General features: G+C 35.9%; 1 protein-coding gene across 30 annotated transcripts; it reads right to left on the reverse strand.

Moving 5' to 3' along the window:
* Positions 1–186: 186 nt before the first annotated feature.
* On the reverse strand, positions 187–24647 carry LOC127364030 (major antigen-like). Of its 30 annotated transcripts, none has more exons than XM_051401086.1 (12): positions 24287–24639; positions 18820–18903; positions 12317–12400; positions 8846–8929; positions 7913–7996; positions 7639–7722; positions 6356–6439; positions 3196–3279; positions 2271–2354; positions 954–1037; positions 735–863; positions 187–649 (listed from the first exon to the last, which is right to left on the reverse strand). In XM_051401086.1, exons 1-12 carry the CDS (start codon positions 24600–24602, stop codon positions 369–371), a joined length of 1482 nt encoding a protein of 493 aa, XP_051257046.1. In that variant the 5' UTR covers positions 24603–24639; the 3' UTR covers positions 187–368. The 30 variants fall into 30 exon arrangements, with proteins under 30 accessions (XP_051257046.1, XP_051257049.1, XP_051257044.1 ...); XM_051401089.1 differs by lacking the exon at positions 18820–18903 and adding an exon at positions 13640–13723 and having other exon boundaries at positions 780–863; positions 24287–24638; XM_051401084.1 differs by lacking the exon at positions 18820–18903 and adding an exon at positions 13640–13723 and having other exon boundaries at positions 24287–24638.
* Positions 24648–24896: the final 249 nt, after the last annotated feature.

A 24896-nucleotide genomic window follows, 5' to 3' on the forward strand; every position in this document is an offset into this window, starting at 1 on the left:
TACAATGAATTGTTAAACTGTCCAACAGTATAAAGTATAGAATTAGAGAGTCTAAAAAGTTGCAGTTAATGGAATAGTCTCATGTAAGGTTTCTATATGAATGTGAACATTAGAGCAGTTCATGGGATTGTCTCAATTTCTATATAAAGACCTACACCCAATGATAACAAACAGAATAAAAAAAACTTTGATGAATCGTTGATTTATTTGAATGTTGTTGTTGTTGTCGACATAAGAAGGAGGTCAGATTCAGAATCACATTATTGATACATTCACTAAGTGTACAGAGTGTTTTTTGTATTGGATGCAGCAGAGCTGATATATATCAGCATTTCTAAAGAATCACAGTGCAGCCAATAACAACATCATCACATTGGGAAGAGAAGGGCGCCACTGAAGGTACTGTGGTGACCTGCATTGTCAAAAAGTGAATAGCCTGATGGGAGAACAAGGTGAATTTTATCTCCTGCTATCAGCTTCAAAACAAGAGAGTTAGTGAGATACTCAGAACCCCCATCTTGCTGCAAATCCCCATTATGCATAATACTCTGGTTATTCTTGTACACTTGTAGACCCATCGCATTTGTGTTGTGACCAAACACAGTGAACTGGAGATAGTAGACCCCTGTCGCTGGTGCTGTGAAGAAACCTACAGAGTAACAGTAGAAAATTAAAAAGAGCAACAACTGATTGATGCAGATTTCCATGACCTCATGTGACCTGCAGTATATTACCTGTAGCTGGATTATAAGCATTGCCAATGTTGGTGAAGACCTTACTGTATTTCAGTGTGATGTCAGCGTTGTATGGTCCAACTTGTCCTGAATTAGTCAGAGCTGTGTAAAAGACCACCTTTGGTTTCTCTGTTAACACAAAAAAGTTAATTTATGTAATTAAACTTAACTTAGCTACACTAAATAAGTTTTGTGTATGTGTGTAGATACAATCATCACCTGCATTTTCTCTCTCCAGCTGGTCAATCCTGGACTTACTGACGAGAAGTTCACTCTCACTGATACTCAGTCTGGTCTGCAAGTCTGGAGTTAATACAATGAAAGTGAATTACAGAGCAGAGCAGCCATCAAAATATCAAACAGTTAACATGCAAAACAAATTATAAAATTAGATTTTCATCTAGCGCCATCGTCAGTAGAGGACTGTAACTAAGTACATTTACTCTAGTACTGTACTTAAGTACAGATTTAATGTACTTGTACTTTACTTGAGTCTTTTGTTTTCATGCCACCTTGTACTTCTACTCCACTACACATCAGAGGGAAATATTGTACTTGTTTTTCACTGCATTTAAGATTTTTTACAGACAAAACATCTTAAGAGTTCATAAAAAATGATGCTTTGTGATAAATTAAACTACTCAACAATGTGTATGTTCAACTGAACAACTAGTCCATTAATCAATTATCGATTGACAGAAAATTATTTGGCAGTTGTTTGATAATTGTTTAAGTAATGTTTCATTTCAAACATTTTATGGTTGCAGCTTCACAGTTGTGAAAATGTGCTGTTTGTCCTTTTAATCATTTTAATAACTTTAATGTATTTATAATAATATAGCAGTTTGGAATATTAGTTGGACAAAACAAGCATTGTGAAAGTGTCACTTTGTGCTCTGGGTGATTGATTAATTGACAAAATAATCAGCACATTTATCCATAAATAAATATGAGTTGCTGTCCTATACAAATAAATCGAAATGAGCTCCACCTCAATAACTATAACAGTGAAATCATTCTTTCACATAAATGCATGAGTAATAATTAATAATATAATATATAATAGTGTTACTGTCACAGGGGCCCATTTTCTGCTTTGAGTACTTTTACTTTTTTTTTTTATTCTTTTACTTAATTGATATTTTTCGAGTGTCTTATTAGTAAATTTATTCAAGTAAAGGATATCAATACCACTGGCCACCATCAGGTCAAAATCTTCTCTAAAACTTTGGTTTATGAGCAAATCCCTAACTATTTTAAAAACTTAATCTGTTTCTCTAGGTCACTCGTTTTGCTCTCGGTGGCAGTCAGTCGAGTTTCCAGAGAGATCAGTTGTGTGGCTTGGACTGAAAAACAGAATTAGTCTAATTTTTGTTTGTGAATGGCTAAATTAATTTCCAAAACAGTTTCAATAACAAAACCAGTTCTGTTGTATTTATTATTAAATGTAGCTCTCTTCTCCATACCATGTTTATTTTTATAGATTAATTCTGGAGCTCACAATAGGTTTATCAGTGCACTGACACACTTCATCACCTTCACTTTCTCTCTCCAGCTGGTCAATCCTGGACTTAGTGACGAGAAGTTCACTCTCACTGGTACTCAGTCTGGTCTGCAAGTCTGGAGTTAATACAATGACAGTGAATTACAGAGCAGAGCAGCCATCAAAATATTAAACAGTTAACATGCAAAACAAATTATATACAGTGTGATCTCCAGACATTGAATCCTACTGACTTTGGTGATCCTCTGACTTTTCCTCTGGCGCCACCATGAGGTTGACATTTGTGGTTTTGAGTGAAATGTCTCAACAACTGTTGGATAGCTTGTTTTGAAATCGATTTCTCCCTCAGGATGAGTTGTAATCACTTTGGGGATCTCTTAACTTTTCATCTAGCACCACTGTCAGTTGAGGAATGTAACTAAGTACATTTACTCAATACTGTACTTAAGTACAGATTTGGCAGTTTGGAATATTGGTTGGACAAAACAAGCAAAGTGTCCCTTTGGTCTCTAGGTAATTGTGACGGCATCAAAACAGTTTAAAATGAGCTCCACATCAATAACAACAGTAATATTAGAGTAAAATTATTCTTTAACAAGAATGCATCAGTAATAATAATTCATTATATAATATATAATAGTGTAACATGGGGAAATTTCAATTTCAATACAGGACTTTCACTTGTAACAGAATATTTTCATAGTGTGATATTAGTACTTTTACTTAAGTGAAGGATCTCAATACCGCTGACTATCATCAGGTGAAATTTTATATAAAACTTTTGTTTATGAGCAAATTTATCAGCAATATTTTAAACACTTTTTTCCTATTTCTTTCCCTTTTTTATTACATTGAAAATAATATTATGTTTACAGATGTATATAGATTAAAATAATAACAGAAAATAACAAACCATGCATGACACTTATTAAACAATCATGTTTGTCAGTGAAATACCTGCATTCTGTTTCTCTAGGTCACTTGTTTTGCTCTCGGTGGCAGTCAGTCTAGTTCCCAGAGAGATCAGTTGTGTGGCTTGGACTGAAAAACAGAATTAGTTAAATTTTTGTTTGTGAATGGTGAATACACTTTAAATAACACAATGAGTTCTGTTGTATTTATTGTTAAATTTAGCTTAATTATCCACACCATGTACATTTTTATAGATTTATTCTGGAGCTCACAATAAGTTTATCAGTGCACTGACACACTTCAGTCAAACTCTTGAATCAACAGGAAAAGTTACCAGTCTGTACCAGAATTCTCTCTCTGCAGCAGCTCCATTTGCACCTTGGTGACCATCAGCTCAGCCTTCAGTTCATTCACCTGGCTCTCACTGTCCTTCACTCTGGCCTCCATGTTCCTCAGCTCCACCTTGAGCTCCACCACCATGTCTCTCAGGGCCCTTACCTCTGCCCAGTTGTCAGAGATGGTCTGCTCTGACGATTCCTCAACTGCACCCACCTCGTCGAGGCCTCCACCCTCCCCCTGAGCCCCTGAGCCACACAGACCGAGCAGCAACAACAGCAAACCAAGAAAAACCCTCATTGTCCAGTTACACGTCTTCACAAAGGTACAGTGGTAGAGTTGGTCTGTCTAATATAGTCTCCAAACTTCAGCTGGCTGAACGAATGGGAAAAACAACAAGTGATTGATTCAAGGCCTCAGATGATTCAATATGATCTCTGTGCTGGTGAGAAAATACAAGCTGCTACAGGCTGGTGGAAAACTTTTACTGAGATACTCTCTCATGCAGTCACAGCTGTATATACACTGTGTTTATTAATACACACACATAGACAAACAGTCACAGAAATATACTTATTCTTATTCTGATGCTAAGGCCTTTTAGTGTGACTGAGGGTTATCTGATTAAAGTCAGAGAGTAAAAGCTTTTTCTTCACTCTGTCTCACTTCTTGTCTCATTCTCTCTGATATTTTATGAATTAATATAAAAACTGCTCTCTGTTTGTGAACATCTTTTACATCTAATATTATGATTTTTCATCTTGTAAATTATTTGTTAAATCACTGACAACTTATTAAATACTTACTTAAGACACATTTTATTTGGACAATACAAAGGTCTGTCAGACTGTTAAGCTATGGTCAGGGGTCAAAGGTCAGGTGTCAGATGTTCATAGGTTCACTCTCATTAGATATAAGTTAAAAATCCTCCTGTAGCATTTTGTTGACTCACATTGTCAAGGTTTTGTTTAATCACTTCTTATGCAATATTGTGTCATATTTTATTTTAGTTTTTGTTTATTTTAGATACTTATTTATAGATTAAAATTAATTTTGACGTTAAAAAAGAAAACATGAAAACGTGTTTGTAGTAACTATAGACAAACTCTGATTAAAAATTCTAGTGGCTGTGGTTTATTTCACATAAACTTCATTAAGTGTTGAACACACTGTGCAGACACATCATCCAGTTTCCATAATCATCTTCCACTATGTTTGTTTTTAATGCAGAACCAAATGCAAAATTACAAATTGAGAGAATTGTGATGCTGTGGTGAAGTTCTCCTGTTGTGTTTTGGGTGTTTTATTTAACGACATTAGGCATTTTCATGATTACTGTCCGTGTGTACCAACTGTTAATTGGAGTAAATGTTGAAAGTTGAATGAAATGTCCAATCTTGTCTCAAGACTTAAAAATCCAGTGTGTAGGATTTAGTGTTGAACAATGGCAGGCTCCATGAAAGGCGACTTGCAGTGTCTTTAGATATAAAAGGCTCATTCTGAGGAAACAAAACCATAACGAGTGATTATACAGTAATGAAAACACAGCTATGAATATTATATTCAATTTCTACAAATAGATCCTCAAAAACGTTACACATTGGCCCTTTAAACCACCACATGTCTAACATACAGATACATCATTCTTCAAGCACATGTCCTCTCACTGAAAAGTGACACTACTCCATGATTTGTTCAAATGCTTTGATGTTTTACTACACATTGTGTTTTATTTTTTAAAATACCTTGTTATCCCATTCTCTTCTGTCTATAAAGGCACAAATGGTGAAATGACCAACATATGTGATATGTTATCTTTCATTTACCAGCACACATCCCAGCTTCAGCTAATATGTTTCATACAGTGTATCAATAAAATCTAACTCAGGCTTTACAGCATAGTTTGATCCAGATTTGCCTCTGAATAGTTGCAGTATGTGAACATCAGAGCAGTTCATGGGTTTGTCTCATGTGAAGTTTCTATATGAAGACCTACACCCAATGATAACAAACAGAATAAAAAAATTCAATGAATCTTTGATTTATTTGAATGTTGTTTGACGACATAAGAGGGAAGTCAGATTGAGAGTCACATTATTTGATACATTCAATAAATGTATACATTTGTCTTGGAGGAAGCAGTGCTGACATAAATCAGTATATTTTCTACTTTTTAAGAATCACAGTGTAACCAATAACAACAGAGTTTGTGACAAATCAATCACACAGCAGCCAAACAACATCTTTATAGTGGGAAGAGAAGGGCACCACTGAAGGTGCTGTGGTTATTTCCATCGTCATAGAGAAAATGACCTGATGGGAGACCAAGGTGAATTTTATCTCCTGCTATCAGCTCCAAGACAAGAGAGTTAGTGAAATACTCAAAACCCCCATCAGGTTGCCAAACCCCATTGTGCATCACTTTTTGGTTGTTCTTGTACACCTGTATACCCATAGAACCTGCATGGTGACCAAACGCAGTGAACTGGAGATTATAGACCCCTTTCACTGGTGCTGTGAAGAAACCTACAGAGTAAAAGTAGAAAATTAAAAACATTAACAATTGATTGATGTAGATTTCCATGACCTCATGTGACCTGCAGTATATTACCTGTAGCTGGATTGTAAGCATTGCCAATGTTGGTGAAGACCTTGCTGTATTTTAGTGTGATGTCAGTGTTGTATGGTCCAACTTGTCCTGAATTAGTAAGAGCTGTGTAAAAGGCCACCCTTGGTTTCTCTGTTAACACAAAAAAGTTCATTTATGTCATTAAACTTAACATTACTACACTAAATAGTTGTGTGCATGTGTGTGTGTGTGTGTGTGTGTGTGTGTGTGTGTGTGTGTGTGTGTATGTACAATCATCACCTGCATTTTCTCTCTCCAGCTGGTCAATCCTGGACTTAGTGACGAGAAGTTCACTCTCACTGGTACTCAGTCTGGTCTGCAAGTCTGGAGTTAATACAATGAAAGTGAATTACAGAGCAGAGCAGCCATCAAAATATCAAACAGTTAACATGCAAAACAAATTATAAAATTAGATTTTCATCTAGCGCCATCGTCAGTGGAGGACTGTAACTAAGTACATTTACTCAATTACTGTACTTAAGTACAGATTTAATGTACTTGTACTTTACTTGAGTCTTTTGTTTTCATGCCACCTTGTACTTCTACTCCACTACACATCAGAGGGAAATATTGTACTTGTTTTTCAATGCATTTAAGATTTTTTACAGACAAAACGTCTTAAGAGTTTATAAAAAATGATGCTTTGTGATAAATTAAACTACTCAACAATTTATATGTTCAACTGAACAACTAGTCCATTAATCAATTATCGATTGACAGAAAATTATTTGGCAGTTGTTTGATAATTGTTTAAGTAATGTTTCACTTCAAACATTTTATGGTTGCAGCTTCACAGTTGTGAAAATATGCTGTTTGTCCTTTTAATCATTTTAATAACTTTAATGTATTTATAATAATATAGCAGTTTAGAATATTAGTTACACAAAACAAGCTTTGTGAAAGTGTCATTTTGTGCTCTGGGTGATTGTAACGGCATCAATTGATTAATTGAAAAAATAATCAGCACATTAATCCATAAATAAATATGAATTGCTGTCCTATACAAATAAATCAAAATGAGCTCCACCTCAATAACTACAACAGTGAAATCATTCTTTTACATAAATGCATGAGTAATAATTAATAATATAATATATAATAGTGTTACTGTCACAGGGGCCTGTTTTCTGCTTTGAGTACTTTTGCTTTTTTTTTAATTATTTTTTTTTACATAATTGATATTTTTCAGAGTGTCTTATTAGTACATTTATTCAAGTAAAGGATATCAATACCACTGGCCACCATCAGGTCAAAATCTTCTCTAAAACTTTGGTTTATGAGCAAATCCCTAACTATTTTAAAGACTTTTTGGGCTATTTTTAATGTATGTTGAAAAATTTACAGCAATCTTTAACACAGGTTAAATTAATAACATAAAAGTAACCATGAATGACACTTACCAAACCATCTACCAAATAGAAAAATAACATTATGTTTACAGATGTACATAGATTAAAATAATAACAGAAAATAACAAACCATATGTTACACTTATTAAACAATCATGTTTGTCAGTGAAATACCTGCATTCTGTTTCTCTAGGTCACTCGTTTTGCTCTCGGTGGCAGTCAGTCGAGTTTCCAGAGAGATCAGTTGTGTGGCTTGGACTGAAAAACAGAATTAGTCTAATTTTTGTTTGTGAATGGCTAAATTAATTTCCAAAACAGTTTCAATAACAAAACCAGTTCTGTTGTATTTATTATTAAATGTAGCTCTCTTCTCCATACCATGTTTATTTTTATAGATTAATTCTGGAGCTCACAATAGGTTTATCAGTGCACTGACACACTTAATCACCTTCACTTTCTCTCTCCAGCTGGTCAATCCTGGACTTAGTGACGAGAAGTTCACTCTCACTGGTACTCAGTCTGGTCTGCAAGGCTGGAGTTAATACAATGACAGTGAATTACAGAGCAGAGCAGCCATCAAAATATCAAACAGTTAACATGCAAAACAAATTATATACAGTGTGATCTCCAGACAATGAATCCTTCTGACTTTGGTGATCCTCTGACTTTTCCTCTGGCGCCACCATGAGGTTGACATTTGTGGTTTTGTGTGAAATGTCTCAACAACTGTTGGATAGTTTGTCTTGAAATCGATTTCTCCCTCAGGATGAGTTGTAATCACTTTGCTGATCTCTTAACTTCTCATCTAGCACTATTGTCAGTTGAGGAATGTAAATAAGTACATTTACTCAAGTACTGTACTTAAGTACAGATTTGGCAGTTTGGAATATTGGTTGGACAAAACAAGCATTGTGAAAGTGTCACTTTGGTCTCTAGGTAATTGTGACGGCATCAAAACAGTTTAAAATGAGCTCCACATCAATAACAACAGTAATACTAGAGTTAAATTATTCTTTAACATGAATGCAGCGGTAATAATAATTAATAATATAATATATAATAGTGTAAAATGGGAGGCATTTCAATTTCAATACAGGACTTTCACTTGTAACAGAATATTCTCACAGTGTGATATTAGTATTTTTACTTAAGTGAAGGATCTCAATACCGCTGACTATCATCAGGTGAAATTTTATATAAAACTTTTGTTTATGAGCAAATTTATGAGCAATATTTTTAACACTTTTTTCCTATTTCTTTCACTTTTCTATTACATTGAAAATAATATTATGTTTACAGATGTATACAGATTAAAATGATAATAGAAAATAACAAACCATGCATTACACTTATTAAACAATCATGTTTGTCAGTGAAATACCTGCATTCTGTTTCTCTAGGTCACTTGTTTTGCTCTCGGTGGCAGTCAGTCTAGTTCCCAGAGAGATCAGTTGTGTGGCTTGGACTGAAAAACAGAATTAGTTAAATTTTTGTTTGTGAATGGTGAATACACTTTAAATAACACAATGAGTTCTGTTGTATTTATTGTTAAATTTAGCTTAATTATCCACACCATGTACATTTTTATAGATTTATTCTGGAGCTCACAATAAGTTTATCAGTGCACTGACACACTTCAGTCAAACTCTTGAATCAACAGGAAAAGTTACCAGTCTGTACCAGAATTCTCTCTCTGCAGCAGCTCCATTTGCACCTTGGTGACCATCAGCTCAGTCTTCAGTTCATTCAGCTGGCTCTCACTGTCCTTCACTCTGGCCTCCATGTTCCTCAGCTCCACCTTGAGCTCCACCACCATGTCTCTCAGGGCCCTAACCTCTGCCCAGATGTCAGAGATGGTCTGCTCTGACGATTGCTCAACTGCACCCACCTCGTCGAGGCCTCCACCCTCCCCCTGAGCCCCTGAGCCACACAGACCGAGCAGCAACAACAGCAAACCAAGAACAACCCTCATTGTCCAGTTACACGTCTTCACAAAGGTACAGTGGTAGAGTTGGTCTGTCTTATATAGTCTCCAAACTTCAGCTGGCTGAACGAATGGGAAAAACAACAAGTGACTGATTCAAGGCCTCAGATGATTCAATATGATCTCTGTGCTGGTGAGAAAATACAAGCTGCTACAGGCTGATGGAAAACTCTTACTAAGATACTCTCTCATGCAGTCACAGCTGTATATGCACTCTGTTTATTAATACACACACATAGACAAACAGTCTCACTTCTTGTCTCATTCTCTCTGATATTTTATGAATTAATATAAAAACTGCTCTGTGTTTGTGAACATCTTTTACATGTTAAATTATTATTTTTGGTCTCATAAATTATTTGTTAAATAAGACTGTTGAACTATGGTCAGGGGTCAGAGGTCAGGGGGTCAGATGTTCATACATTCACTCTCATCAGACATGAGGTAGAAACCCTCCTGTAGCATTTTATTGACTCATGCTGTCAATGTTTTGTTTAGATCACTTATTATGCAATATTTCATAGTATCGTATTGTTGTTTTTGTTTACTTTATATAGTGTTTAGCCAAAAAAATAATATTCATATATTTTATATAGGAATATTCTTGACTGTTTACACAATTTTCAGTTCATATTAATATTCAAGGGAGTGTGTCTTTGTAAAAGAAGAGTATCTCTGTAGGCCTACGTCACAGTTAGTGCACAAAGGTACAGTTTCTTTGCATTTTCAGAACCCTTTGTTCTCCTAAGTAGACTTTCTTCACATTTCCCTTCATCTATAAGAAACAGAAAACTACTCTGTTTAATACAAAAGTGCAACTATGTTGAAGAAAAAATAACATTCCCTCAAATATGTGCTCTAGAAGCTGGTTTTAAGGATGTTGAGATAATTGGCTACATTAGATCTCCACTAACTAGTATAAACGGAGACATTCTTTTGCCTGCAGGACATTACATTGTGATGAGTCCCTGTGAGGTCTGTGTGATCACAGTGGATCCATCATTTCCACTGAGACAGTTTAAGCAGCAAAAGGTCCTGTGAATCTTGAGTATTTACACTTTGTGCTTCTTCTATTCCACCACAATTCAGAGAGATATATTATTATATAATGTTGTACATTTCACTCCACGACATTTCTGACAGGATTTACATTAAAACAATATGATTATTCTAGAGGTGACAATGTATTGTTAAAGATTAAACCAGTGATTCCCAACCTTCCTGACTTGTGGCCTCTTAAAAAGAAGCAGTGTGTAGTTGGGGCCCAGTGCCATGTTTCAGATGTCTGTGAGTTGTTCCACCAAAGAGATACTTCCCCTCAAAACCATTCACATGGTTTTATTTAAATGACAGTTGAAGCACCAAACAGGTCACATTATTGACATTTTCTTGTTACTTAGTTAGAAACTGTAAATACTTGCAGTATGTGAACATCAGAGCAGTTCATGGGATTGTCTCAATTTCTATATAAAGACCTACAGTCCATAATACCAACAGAATAAAAACACTTTGATCTTGATCTTTGATTTATTTGAATGTTGTTTTCATGTGACCATACAAGAGGGAAGTCAGGTTCAGAATCACATTATTTGATACATTCACTAAGTGTACAGTATTTTCTAAAGAATCACAGTGTAACCAACAACAACAGAGTTTGTGACAAATCAATCACACAGCAGCCAAACAACATCCTTACAGTGGGAAGAGAAGGGCGCCACTGAAGGTGTTGTGGTAACTTAAACTGTCAAAGAGAGAATGGCCTGATGGGAGAACAAGGTAAATTTCATCTCCTGCTATCAGCTCCAAGACAAGAGAGTTAGTGATATACTCACGATGCGCATCAGATAGCCAAAGATCATTAAACATAATCCTTTGGTTGTTCTTGTACACCTGTACACCCATATAACCTGCTTGGTTACCATGCGCAGTGAACTGGAAATTGTAGACCCCTTTCACTGGTGCTGTGAAGAAACCTACAGAGTAAAAGCAGAAAATTAAAAACATTAACAACTGATTGATGTAGATTTCCATGACCTCATGTGACCTGCAGTATATTACCTGTAGATGAATTGTAAGCATTGCCAATGTTGGTGAAGACCTTGCTGTATTTCAGTGTGATGGCAGTGTTGTATGGTCCAACTTGTCCTGAATTAGTCAGAGCTGTGTAAAAGGCCACCTTTGGTTTCTCTGTTGACACAAAAATGTCAATTTATGTCATTAAACTCAACTACACTTAATAAATTGTGTGCGTGTGGTGTGTGTGTGTGTGTGTGTGTGTGTGTGTGTGTGTGTGTGTGTGTGTGTGTGTACAATCATCACCTTAGTTAAAACAACCAGGATGACCGTTATAATCGATTAAGGCAAATAAATAAAGCATTTGGTTCATTTTAGGGGAAGGTTGCAGGAGCAGAGATCAGAGGGCCATTAACCAAAACGCCTCAGTCTGACAATAACTTTGCTCTTAATAATATCTATTTTTGTTTTTGACCAATTAAGACTGCTCTCCTTTTTCCATGCACGTTGGTATTTGATGTAAGTTGTGCCGCAGTTCATTTACTTCTGTTCACATGTGTTCATTTTTAACCATGCTGGTGGCACGGCTGTAGGGATGTCAGCCTGTCGGTCAGTCCACTACTTATGTCCAGACTGAAATATCTCCAAAGCTATTGGATGGACTGCCTCGAAAGTTGGTACAGACACCAGAGGATGAATCCTACTGACGTTGGTGATCTTGTCTTTTCTTCTGGCAATTAAAGTTCTGTTGTATTTAATATTAAATGTAGTTAAATTATCCATACCATGCTGATTTTTAGAGATTAATTCTGGAGCTCATAATAAGTTTATCAGTGCACTGACACACTTCATCACCTTCATTTTCTCTCTCCAGCTGGTCAATCCTGGACTTACTGACGAGAAGTTCACTCTCACTGGTACTCAGTCTGGTCTGCAAGTCTGGAGTTAATACAATGACAGTGAATTACAGAGCAAAGCAGCCATCAAAATATCAAACAGTTAACATGCAAAGCAAATAATATACAGTGTGATCTCCAGACATTGAATCCTACTGACTTTGGTGATCCTCTGACTTTTCCTCTGGCGCCACCATGAGGTTGACATTTGTGGTTTTGAGTGAAATGTCTCAACCACTGTTAGTTGAGTCTTTTCTTTTCATGCCAATTTCTATTTCTACTCCACTACACCTCAGATAGATTATAAAAATAGTGCTTTATCATAAACTTAACTACACAACATTATATACAAGTGTAGCAGAAACAACTAGTCCATTAATCAATTATCGATTGACAGATAATTACTTGGCAAATGTTTCAAGATTCAAGATTCAAGATTCAAGAAGCTTTATTTATCCCGAGGGAAACAATTGCGATACAAAAGTGGAGAAGTAATACAAGAGTAAGAATCAAGCTAGCATAAAAATAAAACAAGTAACTAAATGCAACAAAGTGCAAAGCACAATAGGATAAAGCTAACATAAAATAAAGTACAACAGTAACTAAAAATGACAGTTAACATAGGTATATATAATATACAACAATACGCGCTGTGCAGTTAGTTTGATAATTGTTTAAGTAATGTTTGATGTAAACCATTTCATGGTTGCAGCTTCACAATTGTGAACATTTGCTGTTTGTCCTCTTAATAACTTTAATGTTTTTATAATAATATTGCAGTTTTGAATATACTTTGAACAAAACAAGCTTTGTGAAAGTGTCACTTTGTGTTCTGGGTAATTGTGACGGCATCAAAACTGTTTAAAATGAGCTTCACATCCCTAACAACAGTAATACAAGAGTAATATTCTTCTTTCACAAAGAATGCACGATTAATAATAATCAATGATATAATAGTGTAACATGGGGGGAATTTCAATTTCAATACAGGACTTTTACTTGTAACAGAATATTTTCAAAGTGTTATATTAGTATTTAAGTAAGTAAAGGATCTCAATACTGCTGACCATCATCAGGTGAAATGTTATAAAACCTTTGTTTACGAGCAGATTTATGAGCAATATTTTCAACTCTTTTTCAGCTATTTCTTTTTTCGTTTCCCTTTTTTATTAACCTGAAAATAACATTATGTTTACAGATGTACATAGATTAAAAAAATAACATAGAAAGTAACAAACCATGCATGACACTTATTAAACAATCATGTTTGTCAGTGAAATACCTGCATTCTGTTTCTCTAGGTCACTTGTTTTGCTCTCGGTGGCAGTCAGTCTAGTTTCCAGAGAGATCAGTTGTGTGGCTTGGACTGAAAAACAGAATTAATTAATTAAATTAATTTTAAAATGTTCAATTTTAAATAACACAATGAGTTCTGTTGTATTTATTATTACATTTAGCTTAACTATCCACACCATGGGAATTTTTATAGATTTATGCTGGAGCTCACAATAAGTTGACGCTGACACACTTCAGTCAAACTCTTGAATCAACAGGAAAAGTTACCAGTCTGTACCAGAATTCTCTCTCTGCAGCAGCTCCACTTTCACCTTGGTCAAGATCAGCTCAGTCTTCAGTTCATTCACCTGGCTCTCACTGTCCTTCACTCTGGCCTCCATGTTCCTCAGCTCCACCTTGAGCTCCACCACCATGTCTCTCAGGGCCCTCACCTCTGCCCAGATGTCCGGTGTAGTTTGCTTTGTGGTCTGCTCTGATGATTCCTCAACTGCACCCCCCTCGTCGAGGCCTCCACCCTCCCCCTGAGCCCCTGAGCCACACAGACCGAGCAGCAACAACAGCAAACCAAGAACAACCCTCATTGTCCAGTTACACGTCTTCACAAAGGTACAGTGGTAGAGTTGGTCTGTCTTATATAGTCTCCAAACTTCAGCTGGCTGAACAAATGGGAAAAACAACAAGTGACTGATTCAAGGCCTCAGATGATTCAATATGATCTCTGTGCTGGTGAGAAAATGCAAGCTGCTACAGGCTTTACTAAGATACTCTCTCATGCAACTATGGTCAGGGGTCAAAGGTCAGGTGTCGTATGTTTATATGTTCACTCTCATTAGATATAAGTTAAAAACCCTCCTGCAGCATTTTATTTTTATTTCTTTATTTTATTAACTCACATTGTCAAGGTATTTTTTAAATCTCTTGTTATGCAATATTTTGTCATATTTCATTTTTGTTTTTGTTTATTTTAGATACTTATTTATAGATTAGAATTAATTTTGACATTAAAAAAGAAAACATGAAAACGTGTTTGTAGTCACTTTAGACGAACTCTGATTAAAAATTCTAGTGGCTGTGGTTTACTTCCCTTAAGTGTTGAACACACTGTGCAGCTACATCATCCAGTTTCCATAATTATCTTCCACTATGTTTGTTTTTAATGCAGAACCAAATGCAAAATAACAAATTAAGAGGATTGTATTGCTGTGGTGAAGTTCTCCTGTTGTGTTTTGGGTGTTTTATTTAACAACATAAGGCATTTTCAGGCTTCATTTTCATGTGCACCAACTGTTAATTGCAGTAAAAGTTGAAAGTTGAATGAAATGTCCAATCTTGTCTCAAGACTTAAAGGGTTCAGTGTGTAGGATTTAGTGTAGAACCATGGCAGGCTCCATAAAAGGCGACTTGCAGTGTCTGTAGATATAAAAGGTTCATTCTGAGGTAACAAAACCATAACAAGTGATTATACAGTAATGAAAACACACCTATGAATATTATATTCAATTTCTACAAATAGATCCTCCAAAATGTTACACACTGGACCTTTAAATCACAACACGTCTAACATACACATACATAACTCTTCAAGTACATTCACTGATCAGCCACAACATTATGACCACTGACAGGTGAAGTGAATAACACTGATTATCGGTTTATCATGGCACCTGTCAGTGGGTGGGATATGTTAGGCAGCAACTTAACATTTTGTCCTCAAAGTTGATGTGTTAGAAGCAGGAAAATAGGCAGCGTGAGGATTTGAGCGACTTTGACAAGGGCCAAATTGTGCTAGACGACTGGGTCAGAGCATCTCCAAAACTGCAGCTTTGGTGGGGTGTTTCCGGTCTGCAGAGGTCAGTAACCATCAAATGTGCTCCAAGGAAGGAAAAGCATCGGTGTGACATTTCTTAGGTAGGGGGGACAATAATCAAACTGGAAGTTGACCCTGAAATGCATCATGTGAAGAAAATCACATAAGTTCTAGTTAGTTTTCAACATAAGGTCATAAAATTGTCATAGCCAGTATAATGCACAAACTTTTGATGGAAACATGAATATGATGCACTATTGCAGCAAAATCAATAAATAATGTATTAAAATCATATTTTCATTTTTGGAATCAGGTTGTTTTTTATGTTATGTCTTAGGCAAAATTAATGATAAGATGTGCTGTCCCAATCACCCAAATGTTTTAAGTGAATGTGATCCATTTATCCTCACACTGGAAAGTCAAACTACCCCATGATTTGTGCTAGTGCTTTTAAGTTGAATTAAACTTTGTGCTTTCTAGTATCGGGTTGTATTCAACTAAATACAGTATTTTCATAATTCATGTTCATGTGTGCCAACAGTTAATTGAAATAAAGTTCAAGCCCACACCCTCTCACTGAAGTACTCAAGGTCTATGCAACACTTTGATGCAATCCTAAACTTTTATCACCAGAGGGCAGTATTTCCCCACTGTATGAAAAGTCTTAGTTGCAGTAAATTATATAGAATCTGCAATCTCTTTTATTTCAGTCTCTGCTTGGGGGAAGAGTCATCTTCAATTTACAGAAAGTCAAATAAGAGAAATATCTGAAACCTCACGTGTCATGTTGTCATGACAGCAGGTGTATTTATATTATATCTATCTATCTCACAAAGGCAGAAACAGGCAGATGTGATGTTTCTTTGTCTCACATTTAATTGTTTATTAACACTGTGATCAAGTTATCTGAACCTAAATGTCTTTGGAGTGTGGGAGGAAACCAAGAATCACCTGAAGTATCAATGACTATGATTTCCATGGAAGAGGAGAGAGGGAAGCAGGGGAAGATGGTGGGGGTATGGGGTGAGGGCAAGATTTGAGTGTGTGAGGGCTGAGAAGGTTGATGGAGTTGAGGAAGAGGAGTTGGAATGTTTTGGGATGTTGGGATGGTGGGTGCGTTGTTTGGGGGTGAAAAGTGAAAATGGACGGGGGGGGCGGGTTAGGAAGGCAGAAAGGATGTAACTCTCTTCTCTGTCTCCTCTTTCTTCTCTCTCTCTCTCTTCCTTTTTGCACTATCACTTTGAAAATAAACAATATTAATACCACAACTTCACTTTTTTTGTGGTTAGAAAGTCTACAAATGGATTCTTATCTCTGAATGCAAAAAACACCTCAGTGAGAGGACTCAAAAGCACACAAATATTTCAGGTCAACATTTAAAATCCATCATATTTCTAAACCTGTAAAATGTAAAGAGAATTATTTCATTTACATTAGTACCCAATAATATAAAGTACAAAGGAAGTCTATTTTTAAACAACTTCTTAAATGGTGAATTGACCAGCATAGATGTTGTCTTTCATTTACCAGCACACATCCCAGCTTTGCTTATATGGCTCATGTAGTGTATCAATAAAATTTCACTCAGGCTTTACAGCGTAATTTGATCCAGATTTGATTCTAAACAATTGCAGTGTGTGAACATCATTGCAGTTCATGGGATTGTCTTATGTGAAGTTTCTATATGAAGACTTACAGTATATGATAACAAACAGAATAAAAAAACTTCAATGAATCTTTAATTTATTTTAATGTTGTTTTCATGTGGAGAAATTAGAGGGAAGTGAGATTCAGAGTCACATTATTTGATTTCATTTGACAAATCAATCACACAGCAGTTAAACAACATCTTTACAGTGGGAAGAGAAGGGCGCCAGTGAAGGTGCTGTGGTTATCTCCATTGTCAAAGAGATGATGACCTGATGGGAGAACAAGGTGAATTTCATCTCCTGCTAGCAGCTCAAAGACAAGAGAGTTAGTGAAATACTCATTATTAATTTCAGGTTGCCAATCCCCATTATGCATAATCCTTTGGTTGTTCTTGTACACACGTATACCCATAGCACCTGCAGAGTGACCAAACGCAGTGAACTGGAGATAGTAGACCCCTTTCACTGGTGCTGTGAAGAAACCTACAGAGTAACAGTAGAAAAGTAAAAGCATTAACAATTAATTTATTTAAATTTCCATGACCTCATGTGACCTGCAGTATATTACCTGTAGCTGGATTGTAAGCATTGCCAATGTTGGTGAAGACCTTGCTGTATTTCAGTGTCATGTCAGTGTTGTATGGTCCAACTTGTCCTGAATTAGTCAGAGCTGTGTAAAAGGCCACCTTTGGTTTCTCTGTTAACACAAAAAAGTTAATTTATGTCATTAAACTTAACTTAACTACACCAAATAAGGTGTATTTGTGTGTATGTACAATCATCACCTCCATTTATTCTCTCCAGCTGGTCAATCCTGGACTTACTGACGAGAAGTTCACTCTCACTGATACTCAGTCTGGTCTGCAAGTCTGGAGTTAATACAATGACAGTGAATTACAGAGCAGAGCAGCCATCAAAATATCAAACAGTTAACATGCAAAACAAATTATAAAATTAGATTTTCATCTAGCGCCATTGTCAGTGAATTTACTCAAGTACTGTACTTAAGTACAGATTTGAGGCACTTGTACTTTACTTGAGTCTTGTACTTCTACTCCACTACACATCAGAGGGGAATATTGTACTTGTTGTTCACTGCATTTAAGATTTTTTACAGACAAAACATCTTAAGATTTAAAAAAAAATGATGCTTTGTGATAAATTAAACTACTCAAAAGTATATATATAAAAAAAACTAGTCCATTAATCAATTATCAATTGACAGAAAATTATATGGCAATTATATGGCAATTATTTGATAATTGTCACAATTGTGAACATTTTCTGTTTGTCCTTTTAATAACTTTAATGTATTTATAATAATATAGCAGTTTGGAATATTGGTTGGACAAAACAAGCATTGTGAAAGTGTCACTTTGGGCTGTGGGAAAATGTGACAGCATCAATTGATTAATGGAAAATAAAATAATTAGCAAATTATTTCATAAATAATTAGTTGCCGTCCTATACAAAGTAAATCAAAATGAGCTCCACCTCAGTGAAATCCACCTTTTACATGAATGCATGAGTAACGATAATCAGTGATATAATATATAATAGTGTAACATTTCCATTTCAATGCAGGATTTGTACTTGTTACAGAATATTTTCACAGTGTGATATTAGTACTTTTACTTGAAAAATAATAACATAGAAAATAACAAACCATACATGACACTTATTAAACAATCATGTTTGTCAGTGATATACCTGCATTCTGTTTCTCTAGGTCACTTGTTTTGCTCTCAGTGGCAGTCAGTCTAGTTTCCAGAGAGATCAGTTGTGTAGCTTGGACTGAAAAACAGAATTAGTTTAATTATTGTTTGGAAAATGAGCTTTGTTGTATTTTAACAATTATTAAATATAGCTTCCACCACGTTAATTTTTATAGATTTACTGTGGAGCTCACAATAAGTGTATCAGTGCACTGACACACTTCAGTCAAACTCTTGAATCAACAGGAAAAGTTACCAGTCTGTACCAGAATTCTCTCTCTGCAGCAGCTCCACTTTCACCTTGGTCAAGATCAGCTCAGTCTTCAGTTCATTCACCTGGCTCTCACTGTCCTTCACTCTGGCCTCCATGTTCCTCAGCTCCACCTTGAGCTCCACCACCATGTCTCTCAGGGCCCTCACCTCTGCCCAGATGTCAGGGGTGGTTTGCTTTGTGGTCTGCTCTGACGATTCCTCAACTGCACCCACCTCGTCGAGGCCTCCACCCTCCCCCTGAGCCCCTGAGCCACACAGACCGAGCAGCAACAACAGCAAACCAAGAACAACCCTCATTGTCCAGTTACACGTCTTCACAAAGGTACAGTGGTAGAGTTGGTCTGTCTTATATAGTCTCCAAACTTCAGCTGGCTGAACAAATGGGAAAAACAACAAGTGACTGATTCAAGTCCTCAGATGATTAAATATGATCTCCTTGCTGGTGAGAAAATACAAGCTGCTACAGGCTGGTGAAAAACTTTAACTAAGATACTCTCTCATGCAGTCACAGCTGTATATACACTGTGTTTATTAATACACACATACACTCACCCACAGAAAGGTACTTATCCTGATGCCAAGGTGTTTTAGTGTGACTGAAGGTTATCTGATTAAAGTCGCAGAGGTGAGTAAAAAGGGAAAAAATCGACTAAAATGCATATCTGCATCTTTATTATTGAGTGAATATTTCCCATGAGGCCCTTCGCCATTCATTAATGTTTTCTTGACACCACAAAATGTAGACAAACCTCATAACTTTCCTATATTCTAACAATCATACAGTTGTATTCACTCTCAAAAGTCTTGTAAAATAAGCTGTGAAGCCCAGAGAAATGTTGCATCTTTTCACTCTTCTAATTTCGTAGACATGATCTATAAATCACAGCATGAAATTATTGTTATAATATTACTAAGTGTAGTGATCATGACATGACAGCTACCTGATTTATTGGCATTTCTAAGACTAAATGTACCTGCTCAGTCTATATTACCTACATTGATAAGATATGTATTAACATAAGCAACACATGCTCGTATGTTTTGGTTTACTGTATTAAAAGGCACAGCACAAAAGGCAGAACTGCAGATGAATATGTTCTAGCGTGACTATAATATGGTCATTATAACAATATTAAAGATGGATACATCCCATACACATTCAAATTATTTTAGCAAAAGAGTGAAAAGAAACATTTCCAATAGGGGATAAATAAAGTATATCTTCTTCTTCTTCTTCTTAAATAAGTGTATCTCTGTAGGCTCATGTCACTATGGTGTTTTCCCATTTGTAGATCCCCTTTCATCTCTCACTTCATCTACAAAATAGAGAAAAACTAATGTTTGAAGCAAACACTACAAATGCAAACAAGTAAAAAGATGAAAATGTGTGCATGGTGTATGGTTTTAATGCAGGATGTTACCAGATTACTGGCTACATTTGATCTCCACTATATAGTATAAATAGAGACGTCACACAATGTAAGTTACAAATTAAGGTTGGTGCTTGATTTGCAAAGACCTGTGACACTCTGACCCAACCCAACTCAGTCCTAAACGATGGCAGGTCTTTTCAAATCACATCCCAAAAGATTTAGCGGCAATACACCGGCAGACTGCACGACAGCACATGATCAATGTAAATGACGAATCCTCAGTGGTAGAGAGTCTGGCTCACATTTCCCACAATTCATCCATCTTCAAATGTAATTACTCAGACTATTAATGACTGCAGATTACACATTATTAAGATTGTTCTACAATTAAAAAAAACATATTTAGAGGATCGTGTGGCCTTGGTGGGGCGGTTCACTCTGTCTGCATTTTACTGACTGATCTAGGAGACTAATGTCTGCCCACACTTCAGGAAAAATAGAAACACTGCTGTATGATAACTGTTGTAATTAGATTAGATTAGATTCCATTTACAGGTAAAAGGCAACAAAATGCAGTTAGCATCTAACCAGAAGTGCAAAGCAGTAAAGTGCAGAGTAATGTGCATATGTACAAAATATGTAAAAAAAGTAATAATAACATTATAGATATGTATATCAATATACTGGCAGAATATTTACATTCTGAACAGTATTAACAGAATGAACGGAGTGAGGTGAATACACCAAGACATATATGGCGAAGATATTTACAGAATGAGATTGACACTTTATACAAACAGCTAGATATGATTACCCGTACAAGCTGCTACAGGCTGGTGGAAAACCTTTACTAAGATACTCTCTCATGCAGTCACAGCTGTATATACACTGTGTTTATTAATACACACACATAGACTCACTCACAGAAACCTACTTATACTGATACTAAGGTGTTTTAGTGTGACTGAGGCTTATCTGATTAAAGCCAGAGAGTAAAAGTGTTTTCTTCACTCTGTCTCACTTCTTGTCTCATTCTATCTGATATTCTATGAATTGATATAAAAACTGCTCTCTGTTTATGAACATCTTTACATCTTATATTATGATTATTCATCTTATAAATTATTTGTTAAATCAGACTGTTTAGCTATGGTCAGGGGTGAAAGGTCAGGGGTCAGATGTTCATACATTCACTCTCATTAGACATGAGGTAGAAACCCTCCTGTAGCATTTTATTGACTCATGCTGTCAATGTTTTGTTTAGATCACTTATTATGCAATATTTCATAGTATTTGATTGTTGTTTTTCTTTACTTTATATCATGTTTAGGCAAAAAATAATATTCATATATTTTATATATGAATATTCTTACACACGTTTCAGTTTATATTAATATTCAAAGGAGTGTGTCTTTGTAAAAGAAGAGTATCTTTGTAGGCCTACGTCACAGTTAATGCACAAAGGTACTGTTTCTTTGCATTTTCAGAACAACTTTGTTCTCTGAAATAGGCTTTCTTTACATTTCCCTTCATCTATAAGAAACAGAAAACTACTCTGTTTAAAACAAAAGTGCAACTATGTTAAAGAAGAATAATATTCCCTCAAATATGTGCTCTAGAAGCTGGTTTTAGGGATGTTGAGATAATTGGCTACATTAGATCTCCACTAACTAGTATAAACAGAGACATTCTTTTGCCTGCAGGACATCACTTTGTAAAGAGGTAGAAACTGTAAATAGTTGCAGTATGTGAACATCAGAACAGTTCATGGGATCATCTCAATGTCTATATAAAGACCTACAGTCCATGACAACAAACAGAATAAAAAAACTTCAATTAATCTTTGATTTATTTGAATGTTGTTTTCATGTGACGATACAAGAGGGAAGTCAGATTCAGAATCACATTATTTTATACATTCACTAAGTGTACAGTATTTTCTAAAGAATCACAGTGTAACCAATAACAACAGAGTTTGTGACAAATCAATCACACAGCAACCAAACAACATCCTTACAGTGGGAAGAGAAGGGCGCCACTGAAGGTGCTGTGGTTATTTTCATTGTCAAAGAGAGAATAGCCTGATGAGAGAACAAGGTGAATTTCATCTCCTGCTATCAGCTCCAAGACAAGAGAGTTAGTGAGATATTCACGTTGCGCATTAGACAGCAAAATATCATTATACATAATACTTTTGCTGTTCTTGTACACTCGTACACCCATATAACCTGCTTGGTTACCATACGCAGTGAACTGGAAATAGTAGACCCCTTTCACTGGTGCTGTGAAGAAACCTACAGAGTAAAAGTAGAAAAGTAAAAACATTAACAATTGATTGATGTAGATTTCCATGACCTCATGTGACCAGTAGTATATTACCTGTAGATGGATTGTAAGCATTGCCAATGTTGGTGAAGACCTTGCTGTATTTCAGTGTGATGGCAGTGTTGTATGGTCCAACATGTCCTGAATTAGTCAGAGCTGTGTAAAAGGCCACCTTTGGTTTCTCTGTTAACACAAAAAAGTTAATTTATGTCATTAAACTTAACTTAACTACACCAAATAAGGTGTATTTGTGTGTATGTACAATCATCACCTCCATTTTTTCTCTCCAGCTGGTCAATCCTGGACTTACTGACGAGAAGTTCACTCTCACTGATACTCAGTCTGGTCTGCAAGTCTGGAGTTAATACAATGACAGTGAATTACAGAGCAGAGCAGCCATCAAAATATCAAACAGTTAACATGCAAAACAAATTATAAAATTAGATTTTCATCTAGCGCCATTGTCAGTGAATTTACTCAAGTACTGTACTTAAGTACAGATTTGAGGCACTTGTACTTTACTTGAGTCTTGTACTTCTACTCCACTACACATCAGAGGGAAATATTGTACTTATTGTTCTCTGCATTTAAGATTTTTTACAGACAAAACATCTTAAGGTTTTTTTAAAAAAATGATGCTTTGTGATAAATTAAACTACTCAAAAGTATATATATAAAAAAAACTAGTCCATTAATCAATTATCAATTGACAGAAAATTATTTGGCAATTATTTGATAATTGTTAATGTTTCATGTAAACCATTTCATGGTTGCAGCTTCACAATTGTGAACATTTTCTGTTTGTCCTTTTAATAACTTTAATGTATTTATAATAATATAGCAGTTTGGAATATTGGTTGGACAAAACAAGCATTGTGAAAGTGTCACTTTGGGCTCTGGGAAATTGTGACGGCACCAATTGATTAATGGAAAATAAAATAATTAGCAAATTATTTCATAAATAATTAGTTGCCGTCCTATACAAAGTAAATCAAAATGAGCTCCACCTCAGTGAAATCCACCTTTTACATGAATGCATGAGTAACGATAATTAGTGATATAATATATAATAGTGTATTTCCATTTCAATGCAGGATTTGTACTTGTTACAGAATATTTTCACAGTGTGATATTAGTGCTTTTACTTAAAAAATAATAACATAGAAAATAACAAACCATACATGACACTTATTAAACAATCATGTTTGTCAGTGAAATACCTGCATTCTGTTTCTCTAGGTCACTTGTTTTGCTCTCGGTGGCAGTCAGTCTAGTTTCCAGAGAGATCAGTTGTGTAGCTTGGACTGAAAAACAGAATTAATTTAATTATTGTTTGGAAAATGGGCTTTGTTATATTTTAACAATTATTAAATATAGCTTCCACCACGTTGATTTTTATAGATTTACTGTGGAGCTCATAATTAGTTTATCAGTGCTCTGACACACTTCAGTTAAACTCTTGAATCAACAGGAAAAGTTACCAGTCTGTACCAGAATTCTCTCTCTGCAGCAGCTCCATTTGCACCTTGGTGACCATCAGCTCAGCCTTCAGTTCATTCACCTGGCTCTCACTGTCCTTCACTCTGGCCTCCATGTTCCTCAGCTCCACCTTGAGCTCCACCTTGAGCTCCACCACCATGTCTCTCAGGGCCCTCACCTCTGCCCAGATGTCAGTGGTGGTTTGCTTTGTGGTCTGCTCTGACGATTCCTCAACTGCACCCCTCTCGTCGAGGCCTCCACCCTCCCCCTGAGCCCCTGAGCCACACAGACCGAGCAGCAACAACAGCAAACCAAGAACAACCCTCATTGTCCAGTTACACGTCTTCACTAAGGTACAGTGGTAGAGTTGGTCTGTCTTATATAGTCTCCAAACTTCAACTGGCTGAACAAATGGGAAAAACAACAAGTGACTGATTCAAGTCCTCAGATGATTAAATATGATCTCTGTGCTGGTGAGAAAATACAAGCTGCTACAGGCTGGTGGAAAACTTTAACTAAGATACTCTCTCATGCAGTCACAGCTGTATATACACTGTGTTTATTAATACACACATACACTCACTCACAGAAAGGTACTTATCCTGATGCCAAGGTGTTTTAG

The sequence above is a fragment of the Dicentrarchus labrax genome, unplaced genomic scaffold, assembly GCF_905237075.1.
Source record: "Dicentrarchus labrax unplaced genomic scaffold, dlabrax2021, whole genome shotgun sequence".
Lineage (NCBI taxonomy): Eukaryota > Metazoa > Chordata > Actinopteri > Moronidae > Dicentrarchus > Dicentrarchus labrax.

What these genes read in the sequence shown, in the direction of transcription:
- LOC127364030 (XM_051401086.1), bottom strand. Translation starts at nt 24,602, where the DNA reads ATGAGGGTTGTTCTTGGTTTGCTGTTGTTGCTGCTCGGTCTGTGTGGC. An exon ending in CCTAGAGAAACAGAATGCAG is followed by an intron (nt 7,997 to 8,845) that starts GTATTTCACTGA and finishes TATTAACTCCAG; the next exon opens with CCTTGCAGACCAGACTGAGT. An exon ending in GCTGGAGAGAGAAAGTGAAG is followed by an intron (nt 1,038 to 2,270) that starts GTGATGAAGTGT and finishes TATTAACTCCAG; the next exon opens with ACTTGCAGACCAGACTGAGT.